This window comes from Myxocyprinus asiaticus, chromosome 2 (assembly GCF_019703515.2).
Source record: "Myxocyprinus asiaticus isolate MX2 ecotype Aquarium Trade chromosome 2, UBuf_Myxa_2, whole genome shotgun sequence".
Taxonomy (NCBI): Eukaryota; Metazoa; Chordata; class Actinopteri; order Cypriniformes; family Catostomidae; genus Myxocyprinus; species Myxocyprinus asiaticus.
Genome location: NC_059345.1, coordinates 8,753,669 through 8,771,656, shown reverse-complemented (window position 1 = coordinate 8,771,656; position 17,988 = coordinate 8,753,669). Strand labels below are relative to the sequence as shown.

The following is a 17,988-nucleotide window of genomic DNA, read 5'->3' as shown; positions in this document are numbered from 1 at the left end:
TAGCAATGCCCTAGTAACCACCCAGAACACCCTATCAACCACCTAGCAATGCCCTAGCGACACACTAGCAATCACCCAGAACACCCTAGAAACCACCTAGCAATGCCCTAGTAACCACCCAGAACACCCTATCAACCACCAAGCAATGCCCTAGCAACCACCCAGAACACTCTAGCAACGCCCTAGAGACCACCCAAAACACCCTAGCAACCACCCAGAACACTCTAGCAACGCCCTAGAGACCACCCAAAACACCCTAGCAACATCCTAGCAACACCCTAGGGACCACCCAAAACACCCTAGTAACTGGTTAGCAAAACCCTAGTGACCACCACCCAAAACACCCTAGCCACCACTTAGCAACACCCTAATGATCACACAGAACACCCCAGAAACCGCCTAGCAATGCCCAAGCAACCGCCTAGCAACGCTCTACCAACCACCCAGAATAACCTAGCAACCGCCTAGCAACACCCTAGAGACACTCTAGCACCAATCTAAAACACCCTATGAACCACCTAGTAACTACCCTGAGTACCCTATCAGCCACCTAGCTAACCCTAACCTAACCTTAACCCACCCTATGAACCACCTAGTAACTACCCTGAGTACCCTATCAGCCACCTAGCAATGCCCTAATAACCAACCAGAGTACCCTATCAACAGTCTAGCAATGCCCTAGCAACACTAGCAAGTGTTTATAAGAAGCTTTTCAATAATGCATATGAATGAATTTCACTAATGTTTACATCAATGTATTAATTTCACAAGCATATGTAAGAAGCTTTTCAATAATGCATATGAATGAATTTCACTAACGTTTCTATCAATGTATTAATTTTACTAGCATTTGTATCATTATGAATGATACCTTAAATTGGGTGGCTTGTTGAGGAGAGAAAAAGTCCCATAGACTTGTATTGAAGAAAGAACTGTGCAATATCTAGAGACCAGAATATCATAGAGACTTAATGGTGGATCTTTTGATTTGAACCAGTTAGCAATGTTAATAGAAAAATAAAATGTCTGACTGTACCCAAAGTCCCTTGCAAAGGCAAGTCAGTCCACTCGGCTGCCATCTTTGGAACAATACCGGGCAGCTATTTTTTTATGGAAACAAGCGGCATGCAAGTACAGCTCCTATCTGCTTGAATGAAGATAGACGGAAATCTCTGAAATGGTTGGTCAAGTTTACAACTGAAGAACATATTTCAACTCAACTCATCTTACAACAATGGTATCATAAATTGTGGTTCTTTAGCTCAGATCACGCTACATTTTTCTGGCTGGTCCAGCTAATGCGCATGCGCCTTCTCGGGTTGACTGACAGGCGAAGTCAGTATCTAAAAAGTAATTGACTCTTTTACCTGTAAGGTGGGACTTTCTTTTCTACATCTGTCATATTGGGGCGTTCCAATTTCTCCCATTCATTTTATAACAAGTGCTCCATTAGGGGGGCCTGGGTAGCTCAGTGGTAAAGATACTGGCTATCACCCCTGGAGTTCACTAGTTCGCTAGTTCAAATCCCAGGTGAGTGCTGAGTGACTCCAGCCAGGTTTCCTAAGCAACCAAATTGGCCCGGTTGCTAGGGAGGGTAGAGTCACATGGGGTAACCTCCTTGTGATCGCTATAATGTGGTTCGTTCTCGGTGGGGCGCATGGTGAGTTTGGCGTGGTTGCCGCGGTGGGTGGCGTGAAGCCTCCACACGCGCTATGTCTCCGTGGCAACGCGCTCAACAAGCCACATGATAAGATGCGCGGGTTGACGGTCTCAGACGCGGAAGCAACTGGGATTCGTCCTCTGCCACCCAGACTGAGGTGAATCACTACACGACCACGAGGACTTAAAAGCACATTGGGAATTGGGCATTCCAAAATGGGAGAAAAAAGGGGAAAAAATAATTAAATAAATAAATAAAATAACACGTGCTCCGTCTTGGGCTAAACAGTCCAGTTACTATAAATACTGCATTAACAATTGGAATTTTAAGTCCTATTAAATTATCCTCTAACCTTACAAACTGCTGTAACTCACCGTTGGGTGTTCCTCAGGCACATCCAGAACATCAGTGAGATCAAGACAGACGTTGGAAAAGCCAGAGCATGGGTACGTCTCTCCATGGAGAAGAAACTGCTTTCCAGGCACCTGAAACAGCTCCTGTCTGACCATGAACTCACCAAGTAAGACCTATTCACCAGTCCTGTGGAGATATGGAAGGCTCTTTCATTAATCAGATGTAGATGATCTTTTAGATATCAGACAATTAATATGTAATGTAAGAGAAGCAGCTCAGCAAAGAATAAGGGACCATTAAAATTACGTTTTTTAATTATTGATGTGCCTCAAACTGTAAACTGGATCATCATCAGTGTATAATTCTTTACGATGTCCTCATTTGACCTGAAATTCTCTTGCTTTTCTGCTGTCTTTGCCCTATGATCAACAAATGAACTTGTATACCAGCATGCTTTAAAGCTGGTATTTTGTGTTTAAAATTTTACTGTATTGTTTATGGGTGAATCTCATGAAAACTATCAATGTCCAGGTCATATTTCACCACAAAGTCAAAAGAATGAAATAAGAAATTATATTTTGCATAAAGAAAATGAAGCCTATTTTTACAACCAATAAGAGTTTTTGCATTGACATTATTTTCATGATAATTAACTATAATATACTGTCATCAAAATGACACAAAATCACTACTTTAGTGTGACAAAATGATGGATGGTTCAGATTGTAAGTATAGATCATAAATAGTATTTGTTGTACTGAATTTGATAATCTGTGCCGATTTAAAAAATAATAATAATAATTGTGTCCATACGGAGTGATTTTCATAACTGTATTATATTTCACATCATGACATTCACATATTTTGCATAAGAAAATGAAGCCTCTTTCAGGACCATTGCTAAGTGCTTTGTGGCATTTATTTTTATTTTGCATTTATTTCACAATTCTCATTACTATTACCCAGACATTTCTTCATGAGATTTACCCTAATGGTGTTTGGTTTGGTTTTTTTGAAGGAAGCTCTATAAGCGCTATGCTTTTCTACGCTGTGATGATGAGAAGGAGCAGTTCTTGTATCACCTCCTCTCGTTCAACGCCGTCGACTACTTCTGCTTCACCAACGTCTTCACCACAATAAGTAAGCAGTGTACATTTCACATTACAGACAGCACACATACCATTCCATGTCAGAAAGCGCTGAGGTCATACATATGCTAGTGTACTCCTTCAAGTTGACAAAATTAACATTTAGCAGATATACACATTCAAAATTACAGTATTTCACTTCTGGGAAAACTATTTAATTATGAATCATCCTCAATTTGCCCAATCAATGCTTTCTAGAATGAGAATGTCCCCCATTACCACTTACAGTACTTGTGACTAACAATAGCAAGTAGCAAATCATGATTCATGGCTGTGACAAACTAAAGCTTATTGGCTATTTTCAAAAAGGGACAAGCCCTTTGATATGTCCTGCCCCAAACAAAGATGTTTCAATGGGAAATAACCTCATCATAGGGAAAACACTGTGCTCATCAAATTATTTCATGGGGTCTTTAAATCTCAGCAGTAGAGGTCGACCGACAGTGGATTTTGCCAATACCGATAACTAAGGTAGTGGGAAAGGCAGATAACCATAACCAGGGACTCTTATTTTGAAATGACAGAGACGTGGCCCCATTACAATGCTCTGTATTAAGGATCAACCAGATGAAGAGTTTTTATCTGTAAATATATTTGTCACCAGATGAGGTTAAATGAGGATTAAGGTTTATTATTATTCACAAGATTGAGGTATAGTCGCATATTTCTTTGCATGCCCTCCCTTCAGTTTAGAACACTTATCAAAATAACAAAATATGCATTGAAGTGAGGACAAATATATTGTAAATGATGAGAGATTTGATACAGCAAATCCCCACAAGCTGTCAGTGATTATTTTTATTTTACTTATAGAGGCTACTATAATATACAGGGTGATATGGCCAGCAGACATATCACCCTATAACTCAAGACCGGTTGCCCACTGAAGCTAAGCAGGGTTGAACCTGGTCAGTACCTTGATGAGAGACCTCCTGGGGAAAACTAAGGTTGCTGTTGGAAGAGGTATTAGGGAGGCCAGCTGGGAGTGCTCACCCTGCAGTCTGTGTGGGTCCTAATGCCCCAGTATAATAATGGGGACACTATACTGTAAAAAGGGCACTGTCCTTTTGATGAGATGTTAAATCGAGGTCCTGACTCTCTGTGGTCATTAAAAATCCCAGGACACTTCTCGAAAAGTGTAGGGGTGTAACCTCGGTGTCCTGGCCAAATTCCCCCCATTGGCCCTTATCAATCATGGCCTCCTAATAATCCCCATCCTGAATTGGCTACATCTCTCTACTCTCTCCTCTCCACCAACAGCTGGTGTGTGGTGAGTGTACTGGCACACTATGGCTGCCGTCGCATCATCCAGGTGGATGCTGCACACTGGTGGTGGTAGAGGAGAGTCCCCTGTTCACTGTGTGAAGCGCTTTGAGTGTAGTGTCAGAAAAGTGCTATATAAATGTAACATTCATTCATTCATTCATTCATACTGTAGACCAAGCTGTTCTAACTGTAGACTCCTCCAGCAGTGGCAACAGAGGAACACGGAGGAATAAAAAAACAAATTTTTACGGCAACTATCAATACAGGTGCATCTCAATAAATTAGAATGTCGTGGAAAAGTTCATTTATTTCAGTAATTCAACTCAAATTGTGAAACTCGTGTATTAAATAAATTCAGTGCACACAGACTGAAGTAGTTTAAGTCTTTGGTTCTTTTAATTGTGATGATTTTGGCTCACATTTAACAAAAACCCACCAATTCACTATCTCAAAAAATTAGAATACATCATAAGACCAATAAAAAAAACATTTTTAGTGAATTGTTGGTCTTCTGGAAAGTATGTTCATTTACTGTATATGTACTCAATACTTGGTAGGGGCTCCTTTTGCTTTAATTACTGCCTCAATTCGGCGTGGCATGGAGGTGATCAGTTTGTCGCACTGCTGAGGTGGTATGGAAGCCCAGGTTTCTTTGACAGTGGCCTTCAGCTCATCTGCATTTTTTGGTCTCTTGTTTCTCATTTTCCTCTTGACAATACCCCATAGATTCTCTATGGGGTTCAGGTCTGGTGAGTTTGCTGGCCAGTCAAGCACACCAACACCATGGTCATTTAACCAACTTTTGGTGCTTTTGGCAGTGTGGGCAGGTGCCAAATCCTGCTGGAAAATGAAATCAGCATCTTTAAAAAGCTGGTCAGCAGAAGGAAGCATGAAGTGCTCCAAAATGTCTTGGTAAACGGGTGCAGTGACTTTGGTTTTCAAAAAAGACAATGGACCAACACCAGCAGATGAGATTGCACCCCAAATCATCACAGACTGTGGAAACTTAACACTGGACTTCAAGCAACTTGGGCTATGAGCTTCTCCACCCTTCCTCCAGACTCTAGGACCTTGGTTTCCAAATGAAATACAAAACTTGCTCTCATCTGAAAAGAGGACTTTGGACCACTGGGCAACAGTCCAGTTCTTCTTCTCCTTAGCCCAGGTAAGACGCCTCTGACGTTGTCTGTGGTTCAGGACAAATTCCTTGACATGTCTGTGTGTGGTGGCTCTTGATGCCTTGACCCCAGCCTCAGTCCATTCCTTGTGAAGTTCACCCAAATTCTTGAATCGATTTTGCTTGACAATCCTCATAAGGCTGCGGTTCTCTCGGTTGGTTGTGCATCTTTTTCTTCCACACTTTTTCCTTCCACTCAACTTTCTGTTAACATGCTTGGATACAGCACTCTGTGAACAGCCAGCTTCTTTGGCAGTGAATATTTGTGGCTTACCCTCCTTGTGAAGGGTGTCAATGATTGTCTTCTGGACAACTGTCAGATCAGCAGTCTTCCCCATGATTGTGTAGCCTAGTGAACCAAACTGAGAGACCATTTTGAAGGCTCAGGAAACCTTTGCAGGTGTTTTGGGTTGATTAGCTGATTGGCATGTCACCATATTCTAATTTTTTGAGATAGTGAATTGGTGGGTTTTTGTTAAATGTGAGCCAAAATCATCACAATTAAAAGAACCAAAGACTTAAACTACTTCAGTCTGTGTGCATTGAATTTATTTAATACACGAGTTTCACAATTTGAGTTGAATTACTGAAATAAATGAACTTTTCCACGACATTCTAATTTATTGAGATGCACCTGTATATATTTTTTGCAGATAACCGATAGTTCCAAAAAGCAACTATCAGCACAGATTAATTGGTATAACCGATATATTGGTCTAAGCTCTGCAGTTGCTACTAACAAGTAAACTTTCTACAATGCATTTTTTATCCTGAGCTCCTGTTTATTCTTGTTCCCAGTGATACCATATCATGTGGTGATCATTCCTAGTAAAAAACTAGGAGGCTCCATGTTTACAGCTAACCCCTGGGTGTGTGTGTCAGGGGAGCTGGCTGAGACCGGAGTACTACAGGTGCCCAGAAACACACTGGAGATTACATTTGAGGTAAGCATTAGTAGTATATATGCTGCTTGGAGACTAATAAATCGTGTCTGCATGCACAATCTTACAATAATAATGCCAACAATGTGTAAAGTCATGTTAATGCCTTTAGCCAAGTGCACACTACACGACTTGCAGTCGGTGCCCTGTGACTCACAGTCTTGTTTTCCGTCGTGCTGGTGCGAACGCTACACGACTGATCGCATACTGGGTATTTCAACTACACGACCATTCGTCCCCAACTGAGGCCATGTGTACACCTGGTATTAAGATGCGTTCTGGGTGATCCGATCGCGAGTTTATATGCGAGACACGTCACCGTTACACCAGGTCGTCTCTTTTGACCTTTTTTTTTGTTTGGATTTCGATGGGGGAGTCTATGATTTCAGTAATCAGTAATTCAGGACATCAGTCATTACGTCTATGTAATACTTAGGCCTGTCGCAGTTATTAAATAATCGTCTGATCGCAGTTATTTGATCTAACCGTGGTTATTTAAAATAACCGTAATTATTGTGTACTTCAAATTCCAATCATATTTTAATGCCCAAATAAGGGAATTTTAAGCGCAAATATAAACGGCATCAACGGCGCGCTTGGTGTCATTCGGTTGAGCTCCGAACGTCCCTGAGCCGCACAACAGACATCGACCAGAGCAGCTCCAGTCCGGAAGAGCTTGTGAAGCGTTTCTCAAGCACTCCGATGCACACGCCAACAGCAGAGGCCCATGCCAAACTCCCGTGAAAATATAAACTTTGATAGTGAACGCAAAGTGCTCCAGATTCACTTTAAACGATTGTGTAATGGCTAACGCAGTCACACAGAGGATGAGACACACGCTTACTCTATTTCTGTGGCTTGATAAAATTATGAAACGAAATCTCCACTGTTTTGCTTCATGAGAAATAAGGGCTCGTGGGTATAATCAAAGAGCGTTAAAATCACGTATGAAAGTGAACAAATAGAACAGAAATATTTTACTATTGCATAATATAATATAAAATAATATTATATAATACAATATTTTTTATATGAGTTCCAAAAACAACAATGTAAATGTAAAATTGACCAAAACTAAAGTTAACCATGTTTTGGCGGCACAAGGGGGATCTACACAATATTAGGCAGGTGGTTTTAATGTTGTGGCTGATCGGTGTATATATAATTTAAATTGTTTTACAATATTGCCTTAGTCTTTCTTTACTTTTTCTAGATGGCCCAGACACAGAGAATAATTTTATGAAATCCCAGATGCAGTTTATTGTGCTACTCCAATCCCAATAAATAATTACCAGAAGAAATAAAAAAGTGGGACACAATACGGGACTTTTAATTGTAAAGAAGCCCGAAATACACATGGAACAATTATTTTGAAATGTCTGCACTCCCAGATGTGAGCTTACTGAAGGCTGATACACTGAGAAAGTGAATCTGATTCAAACTGCTAACCTGAGTTCCTGAGGTCAAACCCTCAGTTCTTTTCGGGTGATTCATGAAAAGATCAGATTCAAAAGAGTCATTTGTTCACGACTCTCTCGCACTGGGTTTGTTGTTGCGTGTGGTGCAGCGAGCTCATCACAACTGAACGGGTGAAAAGCGGTGCGAGACACACTGGTGCTCTATAGATTTATTCAATAACTCACAAGATGATATCTGACGAAACCACATGACCTGACTGTCGCCAATGGCGACTAGATTTTAAATGTTTTTTGGTTGCATTTGCGACCATTTTAGTCACAGTCTGGAGCCCTGGATATTGAGTTTGTTTGAAACATGTCGTAGCATCTGCGACTTGTCAGAGCTTGTCGCTGGAGTGTGCACACTACAAGACTGTTGGTTGTAAGATCTCGGACTTCTCGTCACAGACCAGTCGCTGACTTGAAACATCAAAGGAGACGAGCTTGTGTCATATAGTGTGAACAAGGCTTTATTGTTCTTTAATAAGGGAAACATCATAAATGGTTTAAGCAAAACCTATTGATTGAGCTAGTTTTTTGCCCGTTACAATTGATTTCTTTTTTGCATGTGCATTTATCAGTGTTCGTTCAACATATTCAGTGTGTGCTTGCAGTTCATTTCACCCAATCATTTCAAAAACTACATAGTAATTTTCAAAATGTAAACAGTTTTCTAGCGTTGCCGGGTTTGTGGCAATGTAGTTCTCTGTTTGATTGATATATTAAACAACATATTATATTTTATTGCACCTAGATACTGTTTTAGAATAGCTTTTTATTTGGTGCATTTTAGTGATAAACCAATATATTTGCAAGGTTTTTTTTTTTTGTTAACTGATATTTGCCCATTTTGAGATTATTGGCCGATACCTGCGCTCAATAATGCACATTTTCTCTTTGAAAATATTTTTGTGAATTTTAATTACATATTGCATAAATAAATGTTAGTTTCAAGTTACCAGTTTTGTGTATGTCACATTTGCTTTTCATTAAATTGCATCAACATAACTGCATTTCATTAAATTGTTTATATTATTTAAAATTGTTTATATTAATTGGTAACATATCTGCCATTTTCTCGATATGGGAATCTGCCATTTAAAAACACATATCAGTGCACAACTAGTGAATTCCTGTTTTGGCCATGTATTTTGAGTTTTGTTGTATAATTGTGTTTGCATTTTGCACAGTGCCAGAACCTGGGAAAACTGACCACCGTACAGATGGGCCATGATAACTCAGGACTGTATGCTAAATGGCTAGTAGAGTGCGTGATAGTCCGCAATGGGATCACAGGGCACACCTACAAGTGAGTACAACAAATCTAAAATCACCATAATCATGTTAGACCTTAACTGACTATAAGACTGTTGCGTAGGTTTCCATGTGGCCGTTGGCTGGGTAAAGGGGTGGATGATGGCAGCTTGGAGAGGATACTGGTGGGCGAGCTGGTGACTAACACGGAGAGTGAAGAAAGAATGTGTCGAACTCCTCCGATGCAGCAATCCCCCGGGATGATGCGACGATTTGTCACCATTTCACCAAACAGCAAACCAAGTGTGTACTTTGGATTTTTTGGATTTGGATTTTCAAAGTCATATATGATGGACTTTATAAATGAACTGTAAGGAGGTTATTGCTGTTGTCTCAAACATATTTCATGTTGTGTACTAGAGTTAAACACGGGCCAGATCCAGGAAGGGGTGGGAGAGGCGATTAATGGCATAGTCAAACACTTCCATAAGCCAGAAAAAGAGGTAAGGACTGTATTTTTTTTCACATCTCATCTCTGAATGTAAAGGGATCTACACAGATCTTTGAAGCTGAAACGTTAATATCTCATATGGATGATCTATTCCTGTCATGTCATAGAGAGGAAGCCTCACATTGCTTCTCTGTGGAGAGTATGGTTTGGTGTGGGCTCTTGAGCAGGTGTTTCAGCATGGCTTCAAGTCACCACGCCTCTTCAAGAACGTCTTCATTTGGGATTTTCTAGGTAACAAATACTGTTGAAGTCCTAAGAAGTTTCCTAATTCTTATTGGTGGTGTTTGCTAAGGCCTAAAGCCCAAAGTATACTTCGGTCAGACAGGAATGCAAATGCAACATTTTTTTGCACGATGCAAATTTCGTCTCTCTGAACGCGCAGTATGTGCATGCACCTGAATTATTTGCACTAATCAGTCGGACCACAAGGTGGCAACACTCACAGTTGAGCCATTGCTGTCATGAAGAAGTGCTAGAAGAAGATGTAATTGCCGCTAAACAACAGGAGACGAATGTGGAAAAAACAACTGTGGACATGCACGTCAAGAGGGCGTGTGTGAGGAGGTCAGGAGAGACCTGCATTTGTATAACTCAAGACTGAAGGAGTATAAAGTCATCTTTATGGGTCTTATTTAAAGATAAATTGTCCAGTCTCTCATAGCAGTCATAGCGCACATGTGGCAACCACCTGTGTATGGTCGCACGGTCAAATTAAGTATACTTTGAAAGGCTAAGCATTCGCGTCAAACCGAAGTATAATTTGGGCTTACGTATTACACTGTGTCCTAAGTTGTGACACGATAAGATATAGGCCTACATTTAAGAAGGGACCCCAGGCATATCTAGATACCATAATATCATAGAGACTTGGGGGTGGGCTCTTTTGACTTGGGCCAGTGAGAACACCCAAGAAACCGCTTAAATATGTGCTAAAAACCACCCTACACAGGCAAACATCACTAATATTTTCTTAAGAAAATGTGTACTGTAAATCCAGCCTCTTTTCCTTTTCCAGACATTTCCTAAATCATTTGTTTACATGCTTAATTCCCATAGAAAAAGCTCAAGTGCACTTTGAGAGTGTGGAGCAGAGTCAGATGACCCAGGATGAGAACTGGCAGATGAGGGTGCGACATTTCTGCCATTTCATGCGTGCCATCAACAGCACACCCAGAAACATTGGCAAAGATGGGAAGTTTCAGATGCTTGTGTGTCTCGGAGCCAGGTTTGTCATTAACAATTCTATTTACTTTAATGTAACGGATCGGTACCTCTAATATTCACTGGATGCATTATAAATTTACAGTCCTCAAACATATGAACTTAAGATGAAGTGTGTAGATTTTTAATTTTCACCCTCACATTTCAGAACCATGTCATTTCTTTGTTTCTTATGCAGAATAACATTTTTTCAGGTAAAATCTTGACATCTGTTGCGTGTTGAGTGTTCTTGTTCACAATGGCTTGCATGTTCACGTGAAAACTTGCGTTACACTGAAAACAAAAATGCAAAAACTGGACTAATTTTATGACACTTTAAGCTTTAAAGTGAGGCACTATCAACTGCCATTATATTGAGAAGTCGAACCACGATATTCATTAAAATATCTGCTTTTGTGTTCTTTTGATTCAAATAGGTTTCAATGTAAAAACTTAATGAGGATTCTTACCAGATGTAGTTTTGTTGCCGTTTCTCCCAAAGACAAACTCCGCTGAGATCGGCTCCATGTTGTTTTGTCACATGACTCCGTACGTTGAAAGTTTAACCCTTTACTGACAGCACAGAGTCTCCTGAACTGAGATAAGTCGGTTTAAATTAAATCGAATTAGGCATTGCGTATAGCAAAGCCAAAATACAACATCCATGCAGGTTTACACGGGGTCACACCAGGTTATACTCTGAGTCCACTGCAATTCACTCTCCTCTCTCTGCAGCATTATTTGTATTTAATTGTTTTTTTTGTTTTTAGTGACATTTGAAATTCAGTCTTTCATTCACATATGTTCATTGTTGACATTAGTTTTGTCTTTCTGCTTGATCACCAGAGATCACCTGCTTCACCACTGGATATCACTCCTTGCCGAGTGTCCAATCACAGCACAGATGTATGAGGACGCGGCTCTCCTAAAGGACCATTCTCTGGTGAACTCTCTGATTCGAGTGCTACAGACTCTGCAAGAATTCAATATCATTCTGGAGGCCTCTCTCGTCAAAGGGATCGGTATATAAAATCGTCTGAAAATGGAACCAACACACAGTTCAGCGGGGACCATGGACTATCTAACGTTTTGTTTTTTACATGAAGAGACTTGAACAAGATAACTAAACCCGGCTTATGTTAAAGCTACTGTCACGTTTGCCATATAATAAGTGCAATGAGCCTTTTCAAATGTGTCATGATTTTTATCAATAATGCTACTGTTAGACATTAGCATATGTCTATTTTGATCCGTACTTTTCACAAAAAGTGGAAAAAAACAACCTGTGCTATACCGTTTTATTGAAAGCTCAATATTTTTCGTTGTTGTTGTGGACTGCTGACAATGGCTATATTTAAAAGTAAGAAAAACTGTTATTATATTTTCAAAGAAGAACAGTGTTATTTTGATATGTCGGTCAGGTTGCTTGCTCTGTGCTATTATCTAATCCATACTGTCACAATGCAGAGTTTGAAGCAAATGATGTAGAAGTATGCTTTATAAGTATAACATGGGGAATTCCTATTTTTACTTTATAAAAAAAAAAAAAAGAGAGAGAGAGAGAGATAAGATTGGAAAGATACGGAAAACTAGAAAAACACTCTTGATTTTGTAATAATGCCAGGGGCTTGTCAATTTTGGGGGGATGTGACCTGGAAATGTTTTTATGGGATTTAACCTATTACAAGTCAGTTTTAAAAATTATGGTTCTCTATAATCAAAGACATGATTTGTTAAAGTGATGTCCAAACCTCTTAGTTAGACTGTAAAAACTAAAAACAATCAATACAGAAAAGATAATGTTGCGTTTCATCATATAACCATTTTCAGCCACCTTGTACTACTGGCTTGTTGTAACCTTTTTTCTTACATCCCCAGAAATCATCTAACCAAGGTATTCATAACATTCCCCATCTATTCTGCCTTCAAGTCTTGACGGTGGCCAATTGTAAAGCAACATTCGGAGTAGAATTAAATAGCAATTTAAATAAATTGAGACAGTCCCTCCCCTAAGTTAAACCCCAGCGGCTCCTTTGTTTCTGCTATGCAATATTTACAGCCCCCAAACTCTTTAGTTACTGAATACTGATGAAATTGTTTTAAAGTGTAGCATAATTTGTAGTCAGGACATAACTGAGAAAAGCACATTAAAGGCTGACATTCATGTGCCAATTTCATCATGACTGTTCTGGTATCTGTGCAAACACAGCTGGCATGAGCATTCTGGGAGTTTTTTTCTTGTGTTTTATCTCTTGACACATTTATAGACAAAGCATTGTAATGTAGTGTTAAATATTGTACAACTGTGTACAGTGTATAAAATGTATTATGAGTGACAATTCAATATGGTTGTGATGCTTCAATCAGACCTTTATAAATGGCATTCAGAAAGCACAAAATCAGTATTTTGTCAAAAATCGTGGCTTATTTATATTCGCTTTTGACATTTTAAGATTAATACCCCTTAAAAAGTACTGTTGTGGTACCATGGTACATTGATTGTATCATATGGTAATACCATGGTACTTTGGTATATACAGTTGTGCTCAAAAGTTTGCATACCCTTGGAGAATTGGTAATATATGTACCATTTTTAAAGAAAACATGAGTGAGCAGGCAAAACACATTTCTTTTATTTCTTATGGGATTCATATTCAGCTGTAGGTTATAACAGAATGACACAATCATAAAACAAAACATGGCAACAAAGAAAAAAATGTAATGACCCCTGTTCAAAAGTCTGCATACCCTTAGTTCTTAATACTGTGTATTGCCCCCTTTAGCATCAATGACAGTGTGCAGTCTTTTGTAATAATTGTCTATGAGGCCCCAAATTCTTGCAGGTGGTATAGCTGCCCATTCGACTTGGCAAAATGCCTCCAGGTCATGCGACATCTTTAGTCATCTTGCATGAACCGCACATTTGAGATCTCCCCAGAGTGGCTCGATGATATTAAGGTCAGGAGACTGTGATGGCCACTCCAGAACCTTCACCTTTTTCTGCTGTAACCACTGGAGGGTCAACTTGGCCATGTGCTTAGGGTCATTGTCATGCTGGAAAGTCCAAGAGCGTCCCATGTGCAGCTTTTGTGCAGAAGAATGCAAATTGTCTGCCAGTAGTCACAAGATTCCCTGTGCCTTTAGAGCTCACACACCCCCAAAACATCAGTGAGCCACCAACATGCTTCACAGTGGGGATGGTATTCATTTCACTATAGGCCTTATTGACCCCTCTCCAAACATAGCGCTTATGGTTGTGACCATAAAGCTCTATTTTGGTCTCGTCACTCCAAATTACAGTGTGCAAGAAGCTGTGAGGCGTGTCAAGGTGTTGTCGAGCATATTGTAACCGGGCTTTTTTGTGGCATTGGTGTACTAAAGGCTTCTTTCTGGCATGCAGGAAGACTCGACCATGCAGCTCATTTTTTTTCAAGTATTGTCGTATTGTGCTCCTTGAAACAACCACACCATCTTTTTCCAGAGCAGCCTGTATTTCTCCTGAGGTTACCTGTGGGTTTTTCTTTGTATCCCAAACAATTCTTCTGACAGTTGTGGCTTGGTATCAAGAGATCCCAAAAATTTCCACTTCATAATAAGTGAATGAACAGTACTGACTGAAGGCTTTGGATATCTTTTTATATCCTTTTCCATCTTTATAAAGTTCCATTACCTTGTTACACAGGTCTTTTGACAGTTCTTTTCTGCTCCCCATGGCTCAGTATCTAGCCTGCTCAGTACATCCATGTGAGAGCTAACAAACTCATTGACTATTTATACACAGACACTAATTCCAATTTAAAAAGCCACAGGTGTGGGAAATTAAACTTTAATTGCCATTTAAACCTGTGTGTGTCACCTTGTGTGTCTGTAACAAGGCCAAACATTCAAGGGTATGTAAACTTTTGATCAGGGCCATTTGGGTGATTTCTGTTATTATTATGATTTAAAAAGGAGCCAAACAACTATGTGATAATAAATGGCTTCATATGATCACTATCCTTAAATAAAAGACAGTTTTTGCATGATCAGTCATATTTTCAAAATCAATGCCAAAATTTTCTGCCATGGTTTGCAAACTTTTGAGCACAACTGTACCTTGAGAAGTGAGTAATTTCACTGATTTTCACCGCCGTTTGGATACATAGCTATGGAAGCCCATTTCCGCCACATGTGGGGGAAAAAAATATTGTGCTTTGATAAGTCATAATTATGAGATACAAAGTCAATTACAGGATAAGTCATATTTTGAGATACAAAGTCATACAGTATGATATACTACAAACAATTTTTAGATAAAAAGTCAAAATTATTAGATATTATGAGATAAAAAGTCAAAATTATGAGATCATAATTCATCATTATTATGAGATTAAAAGTCATTGTTGCTAAAAAATTGTGACTCTCTTAAATATGACTATCCCATAAAATATGACCAAGTTTCTCACAATTATGACTTACAAAAGTCATCATTTTTATTTGTATAGCACTTTTCACAACACATTGTTTCAAAGCAGTATTACAGAAAATCAAATATATTGTGCATTGGTAAGTAATAATTATGAGATACAAAATAAATTACAAAATAAGCCATGTTTTGTGATACGAAGTCATACAGTAATTATGAGATACTACAAACATAATTTAAATAAAAAGTCACAATTATGAGACAGTCATAATTATAAGATAAAAAGTCAAAATGATGAGATAGTCACAATTATGAGATAGTTAACCATAATTATGAGATAATCATAACTGAGATAAAAAGTCAAAATTATTAGATGGTAAACAATAATTATGAGATAGTCATAATTATGAGATTAAAAAGTCACAAATATGAGAGTCATAATTATGAGATAAAAAGTCCAAATAATTAGATAGTCACAATTATGAGATAAAAAGTCACAATTATGAGATAGTTAACCATAATTATGAGATAAAAAGTCAAAATTATGAGATAGTTAACCATAATTATGAGATAAAAAGTCAAAATTATGAGATAGTTAACCATAATTATGAGACAGTCATAACTGAGACAAAAAGTCAAAATTATTAGATGGTAAACAATAATTATGAGATAGTCATAATTATAAGATAAAAAGTCAAAATGATGAGATAGTCACAATTATGAGATAGTTAACCATAATTATGAGATAATCATAACTGAGATAAAAAGTCAAAATTATTAGATGGTAAACAATAATTATGAGATAGTCATAATTATGAGATTAAAAAGTCACAAATATGAGAGTCATAATTATGAGATAAAAAGTCCAAATAATTAGATAGTCACAATTATGAGATAAAAAGTCACAATTATGAGATAGTTAACCATAATTATGAGACAGTCATAACTGAGACAAAAAGTCAAAATTATTAGATGGTAAACAATAATTATGAGATAGTCATAATTATAAGATAAAAAGTCAAAATTATGAGATAGTCACAATTATGAGATAGTCATAATTGAGATAAAAAGTCAAATTTATGAGATAGTAAATCATAATTATGAGATAAAAAATCAATTACAAGATAAGTAATATTTTTGAGATACAATATTTGAGATACAAACTTAATTTTGTCAAAATGATGAGATAGTAAGTCAGAATTATAAGATCATAAATCATAATTATGAGATTCTAAGTAATAATTATTACTATCTCATAAATATGACTTAGTTTCTCACAATTATGACTTACAAAAAATATTGTGCACTGGTAAGTCATGATTATGAGATACAAAGTCAGTTACAATAGAAGTCATATTTTTTAGATGCAAATTCAGACTTATGAGATACTACAAACAAATTTTTTTTAGAAAAAAAAAATGTCAATTATGAGATGTCAAGAATGAGTGAGATTAAAAGTCTTAATTATTACAAAAATCTCTTGATCACATAGCTATGACTATCTCAATTATATGACAATTATTTTTAATGTGGCATAAATGGACTTCCATACATTGTTGGTTTTAAGAAGACACTTGATAGTTGCATAGTACTAAATGATTACCATATCCATGTACCATAGTACACTGCTTGGCCAAAAAAAAAAAAAAAAAAATTGAGTAAGAAATGAGAAGCTACACATTGCATCAGTTAGGGTTAAAATAATTGTTGCCAGCTGAAACGTATTAATCACTGCAATAATGATCCAATCATAGGCTCTTAAGTGTCTGCTTATTTAAATCCAAACAGCAACTTTTTTTTTGGCAAGGCAGAGTATTTACTGTACATAGTACTCCAATGTACTTTAAAGGACATGGTAATACATTCGTACTTTTATTTAAGTGACATCAAAATACATATTATAAGAAGATACTGTAAGTGAGAGTACACTATGTGAAAGATTATAAGATGTAGTTCTCAAAGTATGCACTCAGCAAACACAGAACACTCCCCTAACGTTAGTGTGTGGTTCTCATTTGGTTATTTGTTGGGGGGAGAATCAACTCCTAAAGGTCTAGGAACGTTCTTTTTAGGTTTTGTTTTTATAACCTGAAACTAACCTTCCCAGACCGTTGCAGAGATGTTAGGTGTACACAATACTGCGTTTGACTGAGTAATAATGTCATTAAGAAAGAGTGAGTTCAGGTGCATTTTATATTACATATCGGCCTGTTCCTTCATATAAAAATACCTACGTATCAATCAGTCTAGCCAATGTAGTTTGAGAAAACGATTCCATTCAAACACAAGTCAGGACTTTACTACCTCCCAAGATGCAACATTCATAAAGTTGGCATGAAACAGAAGTTGCGACCGACTTCCGTATTGTGACGTATTTCCAAGTGAAACAGCTCATCGAACAAGAAAAAAATGTAGGGCGGGGTTTTGTGTTTATCCATCGGTTGTTGATTGGATTGTGAAAATGTGGGTGTTGCATAGCAGACCGGAGGCAGATCTGAATGCAAGTTGCAGTTTACACACACCCCTACCACAGTGCTGCTCGAATCAGAGCCAGTTATCGGTGAAATTGAGCAGCGATCTCAACAAATTTATGATCAAACTGACAACATAAATGC

The 17,988-nt window shown here is 38.0% G+C and overlaps 1 protein-coding gene across 4 annotated transcripts in view; it reads left to right on the top strand.

The window, feature by feature from the left end:
- Nucleotides 1–13,370, top strand: part of LOC127454617 (DENN domain-containing protein 5A-like) — a 67,697-nt gene extending 54,327 nt beyond the window's left edge. For 3 of the 4 annotated variants that reach the window (XM_051721950.1, XM_051721959.1, XM_051721942.1), the window contains 9 exons: nucleotides 2,052–2,180; nucleotides 3,033–3,154; nucleotides 6,404–6,549; nucleotides 9,194–9,312; nucleotides 9,382–9,560; nucleotides 9,678–9,760; nucleotides 9,876–9,999; nucleotides 10,825–10,993; nucleotides 11,815–13,370. In XM_051721950.1, coding sequence (XP_051577910.1) covers nucleotides 2,052–2,180; nucleotides 3,033–3,154; nucleotides 6,404–6,549; nucleotides 9,194–9,312; nucleotides 9,382–9,560; nucleotides 9,678–9,760; nucleotides 9,876–9,999; nucleotides 10,825–10,993; nucleotides 11,815–11,998 — 1,255 coding nt within the window. In that variant the 3' untranslated portion in view covers nucleotides 11,999–13,370. Of the gene's footprint in view, nucleotides 1–2,051; nucleotides 2,181–3,032; nucleotides 3,155–6,403; nucleotides 6,550–9,193; nucleotides 9,313–9,381; nucleotides 9,561–9,677; nucleotides 9,761–9,875; nucleotides 10,000–10,824; nucleotides 10,994–11,405; nucleotides 11,794–11,814 lie in introns of those variants that run through there. The other variant, XM_051721968.1, reaches the window with a different exon arrangement.
- The last annotated feature ends 4,618 nt before the right edge of the window (nucleotides 13,371–17,988 follow it).